This window comes from Ovis aries, chromosome 2 (assembly GCF_016772045.2).
Source record: "Ovis aries strain OAR_USU_Benz2616 breed Rambouillet chromosome 2, ARS-UI_Ramb_v3.0, whole genome shotgun sequence".
In the NCBI taxonomy this organism is placed as follows: Eukaryota; Metazoa; Chordata; class Mammalia; order Artiodactyla; family Bovidae; genus Ovis; species Ovis aries.
The window spans coordinates 111985690-112004034 of NC_056055.1; the positions used below are offsets into that span (position 1 = coordinate 111985690).

Below are 18345 nucleotides of genomic sequence, written 5' to 3' on the forward strand. Positions count from 1 at the left end.
CAGGCTCTGTGTGGACGGGACTTTGCAGGTCCCGCATCTGGTGGTCCCTCGAAGCACGGGTTCTCCCGACAAGAGTTAGTGTGTGTAAAGACGTGTGCCGAGGGTCTTGGTGCTGGGCTTGGGGATGGAGGGGCTGCCGTGCCAAGGGGTACGGGTGGCCCCGTGAGCCCTGTCTCTGCGTGGAGTCTGAGCCTGTCCCGGCCTCCTGCACCCAGGAGAGCATGCAGTGCAGTGACCAGTGGGTTCAGTCTGCACGGGTTCATCAAGGCTGAGAGAGACCTGGAACTGAGCATGTGCTTCACAAAACTGCAGCTCTTATTTGTTAAATATTTATTGTTGTTAAATCCACATTACACCAGCACGACAACCCAAGTAGTAAGAGAGTACTTATTGTTTTTATAAATACATGAAAGGTGGCAAATAATGCTGCTTAATCCCAGACCCAGCAAGTCAGCAAAATGTCACATTCGGGAACATTTGGCAAGTATGAGAAGACATCAGTTGTAATTCTGCAAGAGAGGTCCAGGAGAGCCTTGCGTGCCAGTCTGCCCAGGCTGCGGGTACCGGCACTCACACTGGGCACGCAGAGCTTGCTTGGTGTGTCTAGAAGGAAGTGGAGAGCTGTGCGTGTGAAGCAGTGAAACGGGCTACACGGGGGCACACAGGTACAAAGTCATTAAAAAATGCTACATATCGAGTAACTGAGCTAAGAGAGTTTGACAGCTTTATCATAAATAATGAAAGATAAATGTGTTTTGCATAAGGAATACAGTGTGTTCTCTTCATAGCAAAGTACCATTATCATATCATAGCAGGCCCCATTTTCTCCTGTTTAAAGTTGATTGGTTCCGACTTAAAACTGTCAAGTCTGGTCAGAACCCGCTCCGTCCAACTGACCAGAGTCAGGGGCACTCTGGATGGCCTCGGGATGACTGGGAGCCCAGCACCTTCTTCAGTCAGAGGTCTCATGGCTGCAGGGAAGTTAAATTGTGCTCCCTCCCGCTGCACAGGCGCCGTGCAGAACATGCGTGCTGGCGCCCACCTGGCTCTAGCTCAGCCCTGTGCCCCCCAGCAGACGAGTGCCCACAGGCTGCCTCCGACCCTGACGACCTCTCCGCTCAGCCCATTACCAACTTGCTCTGTGCACCCCACCTCCAGCTCCGACCCTGCGGTGTCCCGAGAGTCCCCCACCACTGGAACCCTAACTCCCTGACTCAGGAACGGCAGCGTCGTGGACGGAATTTGAAGATAACGGAGGGAAGCCTGGCCTCCACTGGCCCCCGCCCCCCGCCATCTGCGTGGACACCGTCACCGTGCGCCTCGCATTTCGCCCTTCTCCCCTCTGCTCCTCCCTAGCCCCTCACCCCACACACCCCGCCTGCCGCCGTCACTTGGGTGGTCTAGACGCCCTCCGTGGAATGGTCTGTGGTCTGTTTCTGCTTTCCTCAGAGTAAGTTACGGATTTCAGCATGTAAGCTCCCTACCAAGGCAACAAAAAGGAAAAAACACATAAAGAAAAAGCTAACAATGAAGGTCTTAACCTTGACAGAAACTCAGGATGTTGCTAGGACTGCAGCAAGTGGTTCCTTCGTACGACTCAGAAGAAAACGGTTTGCACAGACAAGGCACTTGCATGGGTTTCTTGGTCGTGCCCTCCTGCTGTGGGGCCGCCTCCGGAAGCCCCCGCGCTCACGCGGGGTGGCAGTGCTGAGCCAGTGTTGAAGGCACTTAGGACAACACGGAGCGGGGGCGCTTTTCCGTGAGGGCTTTGGCTTTTCAGACTCCTTGAATCACAGCGATTCCCGGAGTCTGAACTGGCTGATGAGTGTGGATTCTGCGCAAGGCGTGCGCCTACTGGCGTCGCGTGCGCAGCCTCCGCTGGTTTATAGGAAGAAAAGGAGAGCTGCGGTGCCCTTTTGTCTCTCGGAGTCGCGGTGCACTTGCGTCCCGCGGCAGGAGGCGGGTCCGGGCGGCGCCGTTTGGGTCTGTGCTCCCGCGAGGGCGCCCATCACAGGTCCTCGCTCTCCACCAGGCCGGGGCTCAGCGCCAGCGCGGACGGGCCGGCCTCGGGCTGGAACGCCGCCCGGATGTCCAGGCCCTGGTCGGAGAGCGCGGCGTAGCGGCTGGCTGACGGCCGCACCCGCTTCGGCTTGGCGCTCGGCGGTGGCTGCTGCCACTGGGCTGCAAGACACCCGAGCATACGCAGGTGAGGGCTGGGTGGGGAGGGCTCTGCCGCGGGGCCCAGGGCCTGTGGTGCGGCCGGGCGCCTGCTCACAGCACACCCCGCATGCCCCCGAGGAGGCCTGAGAGGCCCGCACGGCTCTGCACCTCACGCCCCTGTCACAGAGCGCGTCTACACGGGCTGCGAAGACCGCAGGGGGAACACAGGCAATGCAGCTCACCCGCACCTCGGTACTCACTGCAGCCTGGGGACTCCTCGGAAATGGCCACTAAGCTTCCTAGCTCCCCTTTGAAGAAATCTTCAAAGCTCAGGGGTAGGCATTCCACAGTGGTGACAGAAATTCTGAATGGACTGGGGAGGGGGTGCTGGCTGAGGTCATAGTTACTAAAGCATCTCATGGAGGTATTTCTTAATTCAGAAATCAGTTCTGAAGTTTTCCTCGGGGTTGACTTGTCACAGAGTGCCTCTGTCATAGGGTGACACTGTCATAGAGGGACACTGACCTAGTATGTCAACCCAAAAGGGATGATTTTTAAGATCAGGGATGCGTGTACACAAGTTACACACACACACACAAGCCCACTGCCAAACTACTTCAGACACACACACACACACACACACAAGAAGCGCTCAGCCATGGGAGATACGCCCTGCAGCATCAACGGACCCCGTTCAGCGTGGGTCCCAACGCTGTGCCGGGTCAGGACACAGGAGGAATGTTAGAGGCGGCCCCGTGCACCATGCGGTAATGAGACGGACACGCCTGTGACTGTGCCTGAGCCTAGCGTTAGCTCCTAGAGGCGTGGGGGAGGAAGCACAGCTGGGGAGCCCACGCCAGAGAAACAGGCACATGCGGCACTGCGGCACGCAGCGTTTCTGAGCGATACTTGGGCACTGTTCTCCTGGCGAGGGTCACTATTACTGTCGGGAAACTACAAAGAAAGAGAAAGAGCACGGTGAAGTCTCGGCGTGGGAGGCTCTAGGGCCATGTGGGACAGATCAGAGTCTGCGGTGCGGACCGGGAGGCCTCGGGCGCCCAGCACAGGGAGGCACTTACTGTACACGTCGAGCCGGGCTGTGCAGGACACAATCCCGGCCTCGTTCTTGGCCGACACGGTGTACCAGCCTGCGTCGTCCTTCGTGGCGCCCTGGATGAGCAGGCACACGTAGCCGTGGTGGTCCTGGTGCATGCTGCGGGAGAGGGCCTGCTGTGAGGACTGCAGACTCCTCAGCAGGGCTGCGAGCCGTGGCTCTCGGCACCCCGCGTGTCCCGCAGCGCTGCGGCCACTCCAGTGGGGGGGCACGGAGTGGGCACCTGCAGGCTCTGCCCTGTCACCCCCGGCAGGCGGTTACCTTCCCGTGTCTGAGGCACAGGGGAGCCCCCACAACGTCTCCACAGGTGGGGCTGGGAGGCCCGCATGGCCCCTGTACTCTTGGGTGGCCGGCTTCTCCAATCCTGGTGGGGGTGCCCCACAGGGGTGAGCCCTGCTGCCTCAGGACCCCCAGACCCGAGGGCAGGCAGGGCCCGGCACCCACCTCACGCGGTCCGTGCTGTGAGTCAGTGACTCGTTCTCCTTCTTCCAGAATATCTGTGGTGGGGGTGCCCCCGAGACCCGGCACTCCAACCTCACGGGGTAGCCGTCCGCCACGCCCGTGTTCTGCAGCTTCTCCAGAAAGACCGGCGGCTTGTGCGCTTCCTTAGCTGCAAGACAGGAGACAGGTGTCCTGCCTGGGAGACACGGGCAGTGCCACAGAGCCTGCAGGTGCCCTCAGCAATGCGGGGCAAGAGGCCCGTCCTCCGCCAAGGGAGTCCTTCACCCGGAGGGAGCCTGTGCTCACCCCACACCTCCTCTTCCTCTGCGAGGTAGAGGCTGAGAGCCCTGCACCCGCCCCACAGCGCCTGCCTGCGTGGTCTCAGGGGCCTCCTGCAGGCTGGCAGTCGACCAACAAGGGTGCTGGGCTTCCTTGGTCCACCGCTTCCCCCTGGTGATGCTGAGCCCTGGCGTGCTGGGGTCAGATCCACGAGCAGCCTGCCCTGCTGTCTGGGAGATGCTAAGGACTTCTAGGTCCTGCTGCAGGGAGACCGGCAACAGCATTGCACGGGCGGGCGGGGGAGGGGGCTTTCAATGGGTGCCTAACGGCTAGCAAGGTGGGCTGGGCCCTGCAGGTCCCGCTGGCCTCGTGATCACTGCACAGCTGCCAACAAGGGGGAGAGCATCCGGCCTTCTCCCCGCCCCCCTCAGGGATAGACACATCACAGCTCTACCCCACACCTGTAAATAACGAGGACCCTGTCTGATCTTAAATTATGTAGGGAGTTCATTTTTACTGGACTTTTTCACCTGAGCTACTCTGGGGGACGCAGATGGTGGGAGCAGACCTCACTTCGTTTTCTTTCTGGGTCTTTGCTTTCATTAAGAGGATAAAGGAGGATGGACCTTCACGTCACAACAGCAGACCGCTGTATTCAGAGGCTGTGCTGGGCAGGCACGGGGATGCAATGCTTCGTAGGATGTCATCCTTGTGAAATGATTTAGTCCTTAAACTGTGAGCATCATGGCCCATTCTACAGCAGGGAGAGTGAGCAGCAGTGATGGGCCGGCCAGAGGACATGGCCAGGAAATGAGGACTGAGCCCTGACTTCTCCCAGAAGTGCCGATGGGGACATCTCGGGCCTGAGGACAGGCATGGGCAACAGAGCCAGCCACACAACAGTGAGCAGCGGGGGCCGGAGGAGGGAGTGAAGCGGAGCCCAGCCCACAGGCCGACTACACTTCTCTGTGCACGTGTCTTGTCAGGAGACTCCTCAGGAGGAGACACTGTCTCTACAAAGAGCTCGGGGCACTCGGACCTGGAGGAAAACCAGGGATGGGATGGACCCAACTCCACAACCAGGGCAGGATGTGGTCTCCATAGATCCCGCCTCTGGGAAACATGGAAGAAGCCAGCTGCTTTGCTAAAGGTGCTACTCTGAGGACAGGTGAGGCAACACACACAGAGCGCTCTGCAAACAGAGAGACGCAGACACAGCACAGGCTCCCCACACGGCTCCTGGAGGGCTCTGCACGCAGCGGTGAGAAATGGACACAACACACTCCCCACTCTTGTTGATTCTCTAAACATTTTCATACACTCATTTTCCTTAGCTAAAGCAAAAAATTATACCATCCAGGTCTGCTGCGTTGCAGGTGGATTCTTTACCAGCTGAGCTACCAGGGAAGCCCCACTGCTAAGTTAACTTTATAATCCTTATTAGTATATCCTATTTCTCCTATGTTTGCGTTAATGAAGATGATTTCTCACACTGGGGGCGCTGCTGAGTCTCCTCTCGCCCTGAGCGTGTCTTCCCGAGCCTACCTGCGACCAGGAGCTCCAGGCTGAAGGAGTTCTGCCCCGCCCGGTTGGTGGCCACGCACGTGTAGATGCCGGCGTCCCGGGCTGAGACGGGCTCGATGACGAGGGAGTGCACGCCGTTCTCCCGCACCAGCATCTTGTGGGCACTGTCCTGGCGCACCGGCTTGCCGCCCAGCAGCCAGGTTAGGTCGGGCGTGGGCAGCCCACTGACCTGAGGCAGAAGGGAAATGCGTATGAGTTCCTCCGAGGCCAAAATGGGCCGCTCCGTCCATAGGAGACGGGTTCTTGGTGTTGGTCCTGGTTCTCTTCTTGGCACAGACAGGCTCACTTCTAAACACCTCCTACAGGGCAACGCGGAGGAGAGTGAGGTGGGGTCCTCAGGGGGTCTGGTGGAGAGTCTGTGCGTCACTGCACGGGGCCCAGGTTCAGTCCTTGGATGGGCAGTAAAGATCATTCTTTAAAAGAAGCCGATTTTTTTACACATTCACAGTTCCCTAGGGCTTCCCCGACAGCTCAGCTAGTGAAGAATCTGCCTGCAATGCCGGAGACCCCAGTTCAGTTCCTGGGTTGGGAAGATCCGCTGGAGAAGGGACAGGCTACCCACTCCAGTATTCTTGGGCTTTCCTAGTGGCTCAGCTGGTAAAGAATCCACCTGCAATGCAGGATACCTGGGTTTGATCCCTGGGTTGTGAAGATCCCCTGGAGAAGGAAAAGGCTACCCACTCCAGTATTCTGGCCTGGAGAATTCCATGCGGTGTATAGTCGTCCATGGGGTTGCAAACAGTCTGACATGACTGAGCGACTTTCACTTTTACATATAAAACTGAAATTAATATTAACCCCTTGGTATCACCTGATTAAAATAAAATTTTCCCCTTTGACTCTGTATATATATCTATGTTTGTATTCATTTTGGTTCTGTAACTAAAATGTCATTTTAGAGGTGGTCTGTGTGAATTCTTACAGACCCACAAGAAATACACGCATATAGACACACACTGCCACCTGGATACTTACACTGTGGAAAGAATTATGCAGCAAATGGTGTGGCTGACAGGGATTCATTCCAAAATTTACAAATGGCTCATGAGGCTCAGTATCAGAAAATGGATAGAAGATCTAAACAGACATTTCCCCCAAAGAAGACATACCGGAGGCCAAGAGGCACATGAGAAAATGCTCAACATCACTAAATATACTAGAGAAATTAAAATTTAACTATTACAGAAAGGCAAATAAAAGATATGAGGTGTTACCCCACATCAGTCAAAATGGCCACTGTCAAAAAGCCTACAGACAATAAATACAAGGGTGGGGTTAAGGAAAGGGGCCCTTCCTAAGGTGCTGTGCTGGTGGGCAGCGTGGTAACAGCCCCTGCAGAGAACTGTCAGGAAGCGTCTTTAAAGTGCTCAAGCAGAGCCACCACATGATCCAGCAGCCCACTCTAAGAGTATATGCGGAAAAAAGAATGAAAAAAAAACCCAGAATCCAAAGTGCACCCAACAGTGCACTGCAGCACTATTTACAACAGCCACGGCACGGGGGAGAGCGAGCACCCGACGACAGGCGAGCGGGTGACGGGCCAGGGCACGGGGGAGAGCGAGCACCAGAAGACAGGGTGACGGGCCAGGGACGGGGGAGACCTAGCACCCGACGACAGGCGAGGGGGTGACGCGCCAGGGCACGGGGGAGAGCGAGCACCCGACGACAGGCGAGCGGGTGACGGGCCAGGGCACGGGGGAGAGCGAGCACCCGACGACAGGCGAGTGGGTGACGGGCCAGGGCACGGGGGAGAGCGAGCACCCGACGACAGGGTGACGGGCCAGGGCACGGGGGAGAGCGAGCACCCGACGACAGGCGAGCGGGTGACAGGCCAGGGCACGGGGGAGAGCGAGCACCCGACGACAGGCGAGCGGGTGACGGGCCAGGGCACGGGGGAGAGCGAGCACCCGACGACAGGCGAGCGGGTGACGGGTATTGATACACAATGGAATATTACTCAGCTATATAAAGGAATAAAACTGGGTATTTGTAGAGATGAATATGAAACTATACAGTTTATATACAGTCTGTTATACAGAGCGAAGTCAGGAAGAGAAAAACGAATACTCCATATTGATGCATACATATATATAAAACACATAAATATGGAATCTAGGAAAAGAGTGCTGAGAAGCCTATCTGCAGGGCAGGAACAGAGACACAGGATGCAGAGAACGGCCTGTGGACGCGGGGAGAGGAAGGAGACAGTAGGATCAGCACGTACACACGACCACGTGCAGTACAGAGTCGGGGGGCTGCTCAGAGCACAGGGCGCTCAGCTCGGTGCGCTGTGGTGACCTAGAGGGGATGCATGGGGGGTGAGCGGCAGGGAGGGAGGGGTAAACGTAGTTACAGCTGAGTCACGCTGCTGTAGGGCAGAAACACAACGGTGTAGAGCCATTATCCTCCAATCACGAAGATAAAGTAACAGTAGTGATACATTTGCATGATCAAATAGATTCAGCCATGAAACAGGAGGAAATAATGCCACTTGCTGTCCCCTATGGGCCGAGAGAGAATCAGAGTAAAGTGAATAAGTCAGAAAGAGAAAACCAAACAGCATGTGGTGTCACTTACAGGTGGAATGTGGGAATGGATGCCAATGAACTAGCTTACGAAAGTAGAAGGGATGTACAGACCTAGAAAACCGGGCCTATGGTTACCAAAGGGGGAAGGCGGGGTGGGAGGGGTAAGTCAGGAGGCTGGCACTAACTCACACACGTAAATACATAATCAACACAGACCTACTTTATAGCAAGGGAGGTTACTAAACATTGTGTAAAAACCTATATATGGAAAAAACCACAGAGATGAACATCTACATTTGTAACGGAGTCAGATTCTGTATCCCAACAACAAACATGACACTGTATATCCGCTTTGCTCCAAATACATACATATATACATATGAACATATATATACATGTTAAAGTTAAAAAACTTAAGGAAGTAATGAGACACAAGGTTTTGGTGGCTTCTCGTAGCACATTTCATTCTGATTTACAAGCCCCAAAAAGCACTTGCACGTAGGCACTCCAGTTTGACACCAGCACTATCTGTAGCAGCCAGGACAAGCGGCAAGCTTCATGTCCACCGACGGATGGATAAAGAGGACGCGGTGCGTATTACAATGGAGCACCACTCAGTCACACAAAGAAGGAAACAAACCTCAGTTGCCATAGCCTGGAGAGACCTAGACATTGTCATTTGAAGTCAGAAAGAGAGAGACAAATACGATATCGCATATATATATATATATATATATATATGGAATCTTGAAAAAAATGATACAGATGAACTTATTTACACAGATAAGCTTATTTATGAGACAGAAACAGACTTGCGGACGTAGACAGTGAATTTATGGCGACCACGGGAGAAAGGCGGGGCTCCCAGGCAGCTCTCATGGCAAAGAGCCCGCCTGCCAGCAGGAGACATAAGCACACTGAGGTGTGATCCCCGGGTCAGGAAGACCCCCTGCAGGAAACGGCAACCTGCTCCAGGATTCCTGCCTGCAGAATCCCATGGACAGAGGAGCCTGGTGGGCTACAGTCCATGGGGGTCGCAAAGAGTCGAACACAAGTGAAGTGACTTAGCACCCGCAGCAGGGAGGGGATAAACTGGGAGGTTCAGATGGACATATAAACAGCAGTATATTTAAGACAGCTAACCAGCAAGGACCTGCTGCATAGCACAGGGGACTACACTCCCTAAATGGGAAAAAAACTTGAAAAGATACGTGTATATCACTGAATCGCTTTGCTGTACACCTGAAACTAATACGACATCATAAATCAATTTACTCCAATGTAAAATGGAAATAATACATTGGACAATAAACTCCTGTTAGGAATTTATCCTTTCCAAACATTTCTGTGAGTTCAGAGTTAAGTGCCTCCCGTGTTTATGTTCTGTAATTCCAGAGATAACCAGCAGAGGGAGCCCAAATAATTTTATAAAACATTCATACTTCAGAGCTGAGATTTAAACTTAAGGTCAATCAATGGGGCAAAACCAGAGAAGAGAGATACAGCACTGGGGGGAGGCTGGGCGCATGCACTCACCTTGCAGTCCATCCTGCAGAGCCTGCCTTCCTGCACGGTCAGATCCCCGGGCGCCTGCAGGAAGTGCGGGCGGAAGAAGCGCTCCTGGATGGGCTCCCCTTCGTCAGCACTGTCCCTGGATCGTGAGCGCGGCCTTCAGACCAGAGTCAACATACAGGAGATGGGGGTGGGGTGGACAGATGATACAGAAAAACAGATCGATAGATGGCAGGTCATTTCTAGGGTCCCAGTCATCTGCTTTCTAAACACAGGGGCAAAAACATCATTTCCTTACCTGCTTACCTGATCCCTAATCTCAACCGTTTACACCATAAAAAAAGTCAGGGGATAAAATCTTGTTTCATTTGGGAGTTTGATACAAATTTAATAGTCTGCTAATTGCAGATCTTAATCTCCTATCCTAACCCTTATGACTAGTATAAATCATGAATTGGGAAATGGGAAAAAAAAAAATAGGTTAAAGAAAGCTTTAAAATATTTTTAAAGCTGAATGAGAACTGTATGAGAACTAGCAGCTCATTTACTACCAAATATTTTTCAGTATCAATAACTATAACTTTCTGCTGTGAGAGAAAGTTTGCAGGAAATCAGAAGTTCTTATTTTTTAAGAAAGTAATATATTTCTAATAAAAATTCCTTTTCATTAACCAGGAAAACAACTGAATTTTTAGGCAGGTCTTCTGCATCCGTTATCCATGTACCTAAAGACAATTATTTTTTGCTTTAAAATGAAATTGTGTGAATCTCCCAGATTTTGTGCATCTTTCTTGCTTTTGAGTATGTTTCTAGAGGCACCTTTTAAGAGTAAAATGATTTAAAGTGATTGCAGGGAAGATGTAATAATCAAAGGACAAGATGTTCAAACTAATTCTGCCAGTGATCATCAGAAAGTAAGTTATGAAACACTTAACTAGAAAAAGCAAAACAAAAGAAAAATTAGTATAATGGGCTAGAATTATCCACCCTTCAACAGAGTCACCTATCAGATCTAGTTTACCAGTACGATGCTCCTCTAGGAAACTGCTTGCCATGTGACCCATGAACAGCCGAAATGTACTGAAGGCCCCGGAAAAGCAGATGGACGTGCTCAGCTGTGCTGTGCTCCCAGCTGGCACAGGCGGCACTGTGCGCGGGTCCTGCCCTGGAGGCCAGCATCACAGCTGCGAGCCCGAGGCCTGCAGCTGCCTCCCAAACACTGGCAGACACTGGTGCGGACCTGCTCGCTGTTTCTGCTCCTCCTGCGGCTTCTCCGGTGTGTCCTCCCCTGCCCCTGTGGCCCTCCAGGACCCCAGCCCACCTGGAATCCCCTGACAGGGAGCCCAAGCCAGCAGCCCACCAGCTCCTTTGAAGCCACGCCCATCACTGGGCACCACACGCCCCGCCCATGCTTGCGCGCCCTGGCGGCTCCAGGTACGGAGTGTCCAAAACGTGGCCAGTCTGACTTTGAGGTCTGGGTGTCGAGTAAACTTGTGCACTGAGTGACGGGAGCAGAAACCTTCAGGCGCGAGGTGGTCCAGGCAACCAGAGGCCCGGCGCGAGGGCGGCGGTGAGGGGCACGCGGCCAGGCCTGGGCACACCCGTGGCGACACAGCTGCCACATGACACGCCTCCTGGCTGGCGTCCCCACCCCAGCCACAGGGAGCCCCAGGCTTCCCCTCACGTGCCCACTCTGTCGGCTCCCCACAATGCTGACGGTGCCGGGTTCAGGAGCCAGCGAGACCCCAGCAATGCCCGGGAAGGGCGCAGGACGTACCTTCTGCTGTGAGGGTGTCCGGCCGGCGGGCGGGGGCTGCGGCCTCTCTGGTTCACGGCCTGGACCATCAGCCGCCCCGTGCAGCTGACGCGGCCCTGCGGGGGACAGGACCACGGCGGTGAGCAATGCCTGGAGCCAGCGCGGCCTCCCCAGGCCCACGGGCCGCCCCCGCCCCCCGGGACTCGGCGTGTGAGGCACGTGGATAAGAAGGGCCCCACCCCCGACGCTTGGCTCGGCTTTACCGTTTCATCTAGGATGCCCTGTAAGACGACGACCCCCTATGAATTAACTGTCACTTGCCAAGGTCTCTCGAGCCCATAAACATTCTCCCCATGAAATGAGCGCATTTGAGATTTATGAACCAAAAGCAAATGCCTGAAACGTGAGGGTCAGATGACAAAGGTTAGATAAACTATCTAATGAAAAACTGTATTTTTATCTTTAAAACATTTTTAATTTGCATTATAGCTGATGGGTCTACAACCACCCTGCCCAAACACACCCAATCTGATCTGAAATACAGTGGACTTAACATTAGTTTTAGGTATAAAACATGAGTCTACATTTTTGGTGCTTATGCCCCGTCTAAAGTGGTGACAAAGCACGGCTGTACGCACTACTGTCTCTCTCTGTCGACAGAGAGTCTGATGCGTGCTCTTCGGGGCGCGCAGCGGTGCTGAGGGGCCCGACTACAGGAATAAAGGACCCAGGGGCTGCAGCTTCCTGGCCCAGGCTCCTCTTTCTCCCCATGGCTGGCAGAGCAGCAAGGCAGATTCTCTCCTCCACTTGCTCCTCTCAAGGCCCAAGAGCACGAGCGGATGGACTTCTAAGCTCTGACGACGACCGAAAGCGAGGAGCCAGGGCAGGAACCTGAGAAGCGGACTGCTCATTCTTGTCCTCGGTGAATTCGAGCTCCCAGATGAAGGGCAGCCCTGTGTGCACTCACGTCACGGCTGACCACTGACCCCCACTGTCATCCCAAGTGGCCTACATAAGGGAGGCCAGAGCTGAGGGTCGCATGGGTTCGCAACTGCCTTCTGAGCTCCCCTGGGGATGGGCTGAGGGGGGAGAGGATGCTGGCGGGGGACACGGAGGGAGGCGCCACAGCAGGGTGCACGGAGGGGCCCTGCACGTCTCCCCACAGCCTGCACGTCAGGCCCCAGGCCCCAGGCAAGGCACAGACTCACACGGACAGTGCAGACGGAGGGTGAGGAGGCCCCGGGAGGAGCGGCTGCTGGAACACACAGCTCGTGTGGCCCTGAACCGCGAGGAAGGCCCCTCCTTCACTGAGGCCACCACACCCCCAAGTACCGTGCAGCGCACTTCGGGAGGGAACGACTCCCGCCCCGTACCAACTGCATCTCAGGTTCCGGCCACGTGACAGAAGCTCTCCCATGCTGACCCTGGCACACACCGGGGACTCGCCAACACAGCCTGACACCTGAGAGTCACGCTGACCCGTCCCCCGTACTTGCGTAGGTGCACGTGCCCGGGAGAGCCTGTTACAAACAGCACAGCTGACGAGTCACCGCGGCTGGCCTAACAGGTGGACACGGAAGCCCCGTGGTTCTTTCCAGAGCTTGAGGACAAGGGCTGTGCGTCCACACCGACAGCGCCCCATGTTCTCAGGACAGGGTTTCCCAGTTTCTGCTTCGCTGCTCCATCCCGGGCTCTGGGCCCCTCAGCGCTGTCTGCCCACCTTTACCCGTCTTATCAACACGTGCAGGAATGACAGAAGTCAAAGTGTGGCGTGAAGCTTGGGAGGAGCCAGAAATCCTGTAAAGCTGACGAAAACCCCCCAACAGGCCAGTCTTCTGAGTGTAACTCTGCTGCCCACAGCTCCTCTGTTCCTACCAGGTCCTCGGCTGAAGGCTGACATGAGTCCGGAGTGTGGACTCCGAAGGTGGTTCTGCGCGCGATGCCCGGCTCATGAGGTACACGCGATGCCTGGCGACGCGGGTTCTTTACCTGCTCTGCAAACAGCATCTGCCTGTCCTGGCTCACAGAGTCTAACCGAGGGCCCAGGGCTCAGGACAGCCAGCCACTGGACACACAGCACAGCTGGAGAAAGCACAAAGCACCACGGCCATCCAGCCCCGGGCAGGACTGGGCACCCAGCAATGCAGCAGAGTGAAGCCAGCTGCGTCTGCATCCCGCTGCGCCTTCAGGAGGCGGGAGGCTCGCAGAGGTGGGGCCCGCAGTCCCAGTCTGGCACAGGGGACACGGCGCAGCCCCTCCTGACCTCGCTAACCCTGCAGCTGCTTGTCTCCTGGGAGCCGCCAGGCAGGGATGCTCTCTGGCGGAAACCCGTCAACAACACCTCACAGGCCTCTTACTCCCGAAGACAGAGCAGGTGGGAAAGTCTTCTATGAAATTCACTGCTGGCCGTGTTCACCTCCCTCTGTGCTTCTCGCCCTCTCTCGTGGCTACTCTCAGGACTTATCTCCCCCGCCTGGAGAGTTCACCGCTCACGCTCCGTGACTCAGGTCAGTTTCCATCAGCCTTTTCCTCCTTCCCTCAGCGACACTGTGGAAGCCACGGTGTGTGCGAAAAGGGAGATGGTGCTGTCCCACTTCCAAACACGAATCCTTCTAGATCATGGAAGAAAATCATGGCACCAAAGGGCATCAAGGAAGCAGGGAGCCCACATCAGGCAACCCCACGCCATGCTTCTGGGACGGGAAGCATATGTATGTATCTATGCTTTATGTATCCTGGAAAACTTAGCTTTTACTTTTGAGATTTTTTTCCAGTACCTATTTACATCATGATCCTTTTAAACCATTTGTTAATTCACAAATTATAAGACTGGCAAAGCCATTTTCTATACCATAGCAACTGTTTATAAAGCTGAGTTTATGGAGTGCTGGGCTTCCCTGGTGGCTTAGAGGTAAAGAACCCGCCTGCAGTGCAGGAGATATAAAAGACGGGGGTTTGATCCCTGAGTTGGGAAGATCCCCTGGAGAAGGAACTGGCTGTATTCTTGCCTGGAGAATTCCATGGACAGGGAAGCTCGGCGCGCTGCTGTCCATGGGGCCACAGTCAGATGCGGCTGAGCAGCTAAACAACATGGAGGGTGAGGGGTTTCTATCACCGAGTTCCCACGGCAACAGTGACAGCTTGCACCAAGGATCAGGCAGAGAAGCGGGCTCTCGTGGGTCATGGCTGAAATGCCACTTTGTTTTCCTAAGTGGGTAGGAAGTTCATTCCAATTTCTCACAAAACTGGATGCACAATCTTGGATGACTCACAAAACCCACATGTGGCATGTGTTCATGGACCTGCCACTGAAGACCAGGGACGAGAAGGCATTTCACCCCTGAACTAACACCCACCTACCAGGAGACGTGCTCAGAAGCTCACAACAGTGACTGTCAAGTGCCACAAAACCCAAATGCACAGCAATGTCAGCCTGAGGCCCACATCCACTCTCAGGATCTCCCCAGACTCTGCTTAGGAGTCTCCCCTCCGATGCCCGCCTCTTGGTCATTCAGGTAGGAAAGGAGAATTTAGTGATATGAACACACCTCGTTAATGAGAATCCTGGTGGATCAGACCTCAAGAGACAGCAGGATTCCGGCATGAGGACCTGCTTTGGCAGGGGAGCCTCTGGGGCCTGGAGAGGTCGCCCTGCTGTCTGCTCAGTCCACAGGCAGGACAGAGACAGTCAGAAAAGCTGGGCTCGGGACTTTGCTGTGGCCAGGGGCTGAGACTCTGCGCTCCCAATGCAGGGGCCCGGGTTCCACCCCTGATCAGGGAACCAGACCCCACATGCCACAACTAAGATTCTGCACACTGCATCTAAAGCTCGACCACCCTGCATGCCTCAAACAGACCCAGCACAGCCAATAAACAGACCAAAAAGGACAAGCGGGCTTCTGGTGCCCTGACGTAAATGGTCACTGCCCATCTCTTTGTCTCCAAGAGGTAAAGCATGAAGAATCAGACGAGGTGATCTACAAGGTGTGGCTGGCTCTTCGCTGAGGCAGCAGAGCTCAGGGCCCCAGGTTGAGGGTGGGGGCCTCCTCCTGGCCCTGGTGTGGCTCCCACCAGCCAGGCTGTGGTGGTGGGGGGTGGATCTTTAGCTAAACCCCCACCCTAGCCCCCAGCTGTGCAGTCCTGATTCAGCCACGCTGGCTGGGAACTCCCCCTCAAGGTGTGACATCACCTGAAGGAGACCACACGCAGAGTCCAAACTGCAGTTTGACATTTGCGTTATTCTGTTCTTTAAAAGTGCTCACTCCAAGAATAGTCCAAAACAGGCAGCGGGCAAAACGCCTGGCCACGAACAGCAGACCCCCAGCAGCGTGACTGCGGAAGGAGCACGGTGAACTCTGGCTCCATCTCCTGCTCCAGCCTTCTCAGGGCACAAGAGGAAGAAAGAGCCCAGCAGGAAGGACAACCCTGGGGTTTGTGGAGTTCTCCACTGCTCTTTTAAGGGGAAGAAAACAGAAGACGGGAGTCGGGTCCAGGAAGCAAACTAAAACTACAATTTAAAAAAAGTGCCACTTTCATTCCCTCAAATACACCGACATGAACACCAACAAGCATGCAAACGTAACTGTTTAGTAAAGGTCATGACTGGGACTGTTTTTCAGAGGCCATGTATTCACTGATTGAACTATCAGAGCCTCAAGAAGGTGCATGAACTTGGAAACTGTTCCTGGTCAGTAAGGAGTCAGCTGTCCCAGATCACACTCTGGTTGCAGTGAGATCTGTGGGACCTCAGTTCAGTCTAATTTTAACACCGCTGCAGTAAGGTGTTTTTAAGTGACAATGTAACCTCAGGACAGGACAGCGTTGTTGGCCACACTGTACGCACTTGCAGAAGTGTGCAAGCGCTGCTAAGAGCACCTGTATCGTCTACTAACACTTGGTGTCTCTTTCAAAAGAAATAATGAAATACAGAATGATACAAACAGGTCAGAGATTTTTTAAAAAGGATGACTTGTGAGCTACCTCCACCAGTTACATAATAAAACTGTCAGCTTTCTTTTTTAAAAGAGTGTGTTATTTACAGGCTTCCTTGATAGCTCAGTTGGTAAAGAATCTGCCTGCAATGCAGGTAGACCCTGGCTCGATCCCTGGGTTGGCAAGATCCCCTGGAGAAGGGAAAGGCTACCCACTCCAGTATTTTGGCCTGCAGAATTCCATGGACTGTATAGTCCACGGGGTCGCAAAGAGTCGGACATGGCTGACTATGTGCTTTCTGTAGACTTTGTAAAGTACCCTGTCAAGTGTTTAAGGCACAAAACCACTTCTTACACATGTCTGTGGATCCAGCACAGTTCCTAAAATATACACGATATTCTATAAAAAAGAATTTGCAGGCTTGAATTGGAACCTGGTAGCCAGTAGCTGCCTACTAAATTCTAAGTAGTCAATTAATTTTTTGACCCTAAATCTAAAGGCCAATACAAGAGAAAACCCAAAATCCTGAGTGCTCTATTTATATTCTATCAAAATTATCATTTGTCTATACTTATAGGTTATTTAAATTCCACTGAATTAAGTACGTGTGTATTTCTTCTAAATATTTAATTTTTGAGTCTTCCTACCATATCTTACACATACCCCTCACTCCCCTCTCCTGGGAATGTTATTCTACATGGAATCACATGGATTGTGCGTCTATTTACTGGCTCATCTTCTGTCTCGGGACTTCGTCCTCCCGAGAATGGCAGCCCCAGCCCCGAGGAGAGGTGTGCACAGCAGTCTCTCGACATTGTGGGAATAGATGGTGCACATCTGTGCATCACACACACAAACGTCTAATGGAGAACAAACACTCAGGAAAGGAAATCTCTGCTGGGAAACCAAGCTGGACAGAGGACATGGGGGACCAGCGCCCCATCAGGCAGGCCGCTTCTCCGCCTGGGGACCGCGCTGGCGCAGAGCAGAGCAAGGCCACCCACGCTTCCCACCTGAGGGTTTGCGGCCATGACTGTGTAATTGCCGTCGTCCTCCAGCGTGGAGGCTGCGGTGTGCAGGGAGCAGGTCCCGCTGGGGTCGCTGCGGATGCTGTAGTGATCGTTCTTGGGGGAGATCTGCTTTCCATCCTTAAACCAGTAAATCTGTGGGAGGAGGCACAGAGAAGGTGAGGCCTGTGTGTGTAGGGTGGGTGGGGGGCTGCTCTGAGCTCCTGTGACAGAACAGGGCACCTGGGCAGGACCTTGACGTCCGAGGGACAAGGTGAGACAGCAAACAGGCTAGTTCTAGTCTAGCTTCAGAAATTACACGTTCTCTTTCTTTCTAGAAGAAGTATAGGGATTTCCCTGGTGGTCCAGTGGCTAAGACTCCTTGCTCCTACTGCAGGAGGCCCAGGTTCAATCCTTGGTCAGGGAACTAGATTCCACTTGCCCCAGCTAAGATCACAGACCCTGCATGCTGCAGTTAAGACATGGTGCCGCCAAATAACAAAGTAAGAAAAACGTATATTTTAAATAATAAATTAAAATAATATTAAAATAAGATATAGTAATAATATATTAAATTATTAATAAAATTATATATATATAAGACATACATAAGCGGCATTTATATTCATCCATTATTTACATGGAAGGCAGCGATGACTTCTCAGCTGGCATCACAGTTTCCTTTTTGCTTCTGTTTTCAAGTGTCCTAAGTGAACATGTATTACTTGTAAAGGTAAAAGCATTATCTCAACATGAAAAAAACCTGACCCTAAAGTCCAGTCAATTCATCTGTGTCAGACAAACAGAACAGGGTGAGAGGGCAGGGTGGGGGGGCGCAGGCTGGGGGCACAGGGTTGAAGGTTACAGTTCACCAGCTCTCCCCACGATGTTAAACACAGCAGTATTTAAACATATACTAATTTTCAAATAATACTTGGAGTGACAGAAAATTGTGAAAAATACAATGGAAGTACATCTTGATTAGATAGAAATGTTCTAGATGGCCAAACCATCTCTTCTCCAGGTCCGTCC

At 53.5% G+C, this 18345-nt stretch overlaps 1 protein-coding gene across 10 annotated transcripts in view; it reads right to left on the bottom strand.

The window, feature by feature from the left end:
• Nucleotides 1–315: 315 nt before the first annotated feature.
• PALLD (palladin, cytoskeletal associated protein) overlaps nucleotides 316–18345 on the bottom strand; it is a 374395-nt gene continuing 356365 nt past the window's right edge. For 9 of the 10 annotated variants that reach the window (XM_042243570.2, XM_042243569.2, XM_042243568.2 and 6 more), the window contains 7 exons: nucleotides 17320–17469; nucleotides 11396–11490; nucleotides 9643–9775; nucleotides 5540–5747; nucleotides 3719–3884; nucleotides 3240–3373; nucleotides 316–2181 (listed from right to left, as the gene is read on the bottom strand). In XM_042243570.2, the coding sequence (XP_042099504.1) occupies nucleotides 2009–2181; nucleotides 3240–3373; nucleotides 3719–3884; nucleotides 5540–5747; nucleotides 9643–9775; nucleotides 11396–11490; nucleotides 17320–17469 (1059 nt within the window). In that variant the 3' untranslated portion in view covers nucleotides 316–2008. Of the gene's footprint in view, nucleotides 3115–3239; nucleotides 3374–3718; nucleotides 3885–5539; nucleotides 5748–9642; nucleotides 9776–11395; nucleotides 11491–17319; nucleotides 17470–18345 lie in introns of all 10 variants that reach the window. The other variant, XM_060409579.1, reaches the window with a different exon arrangement.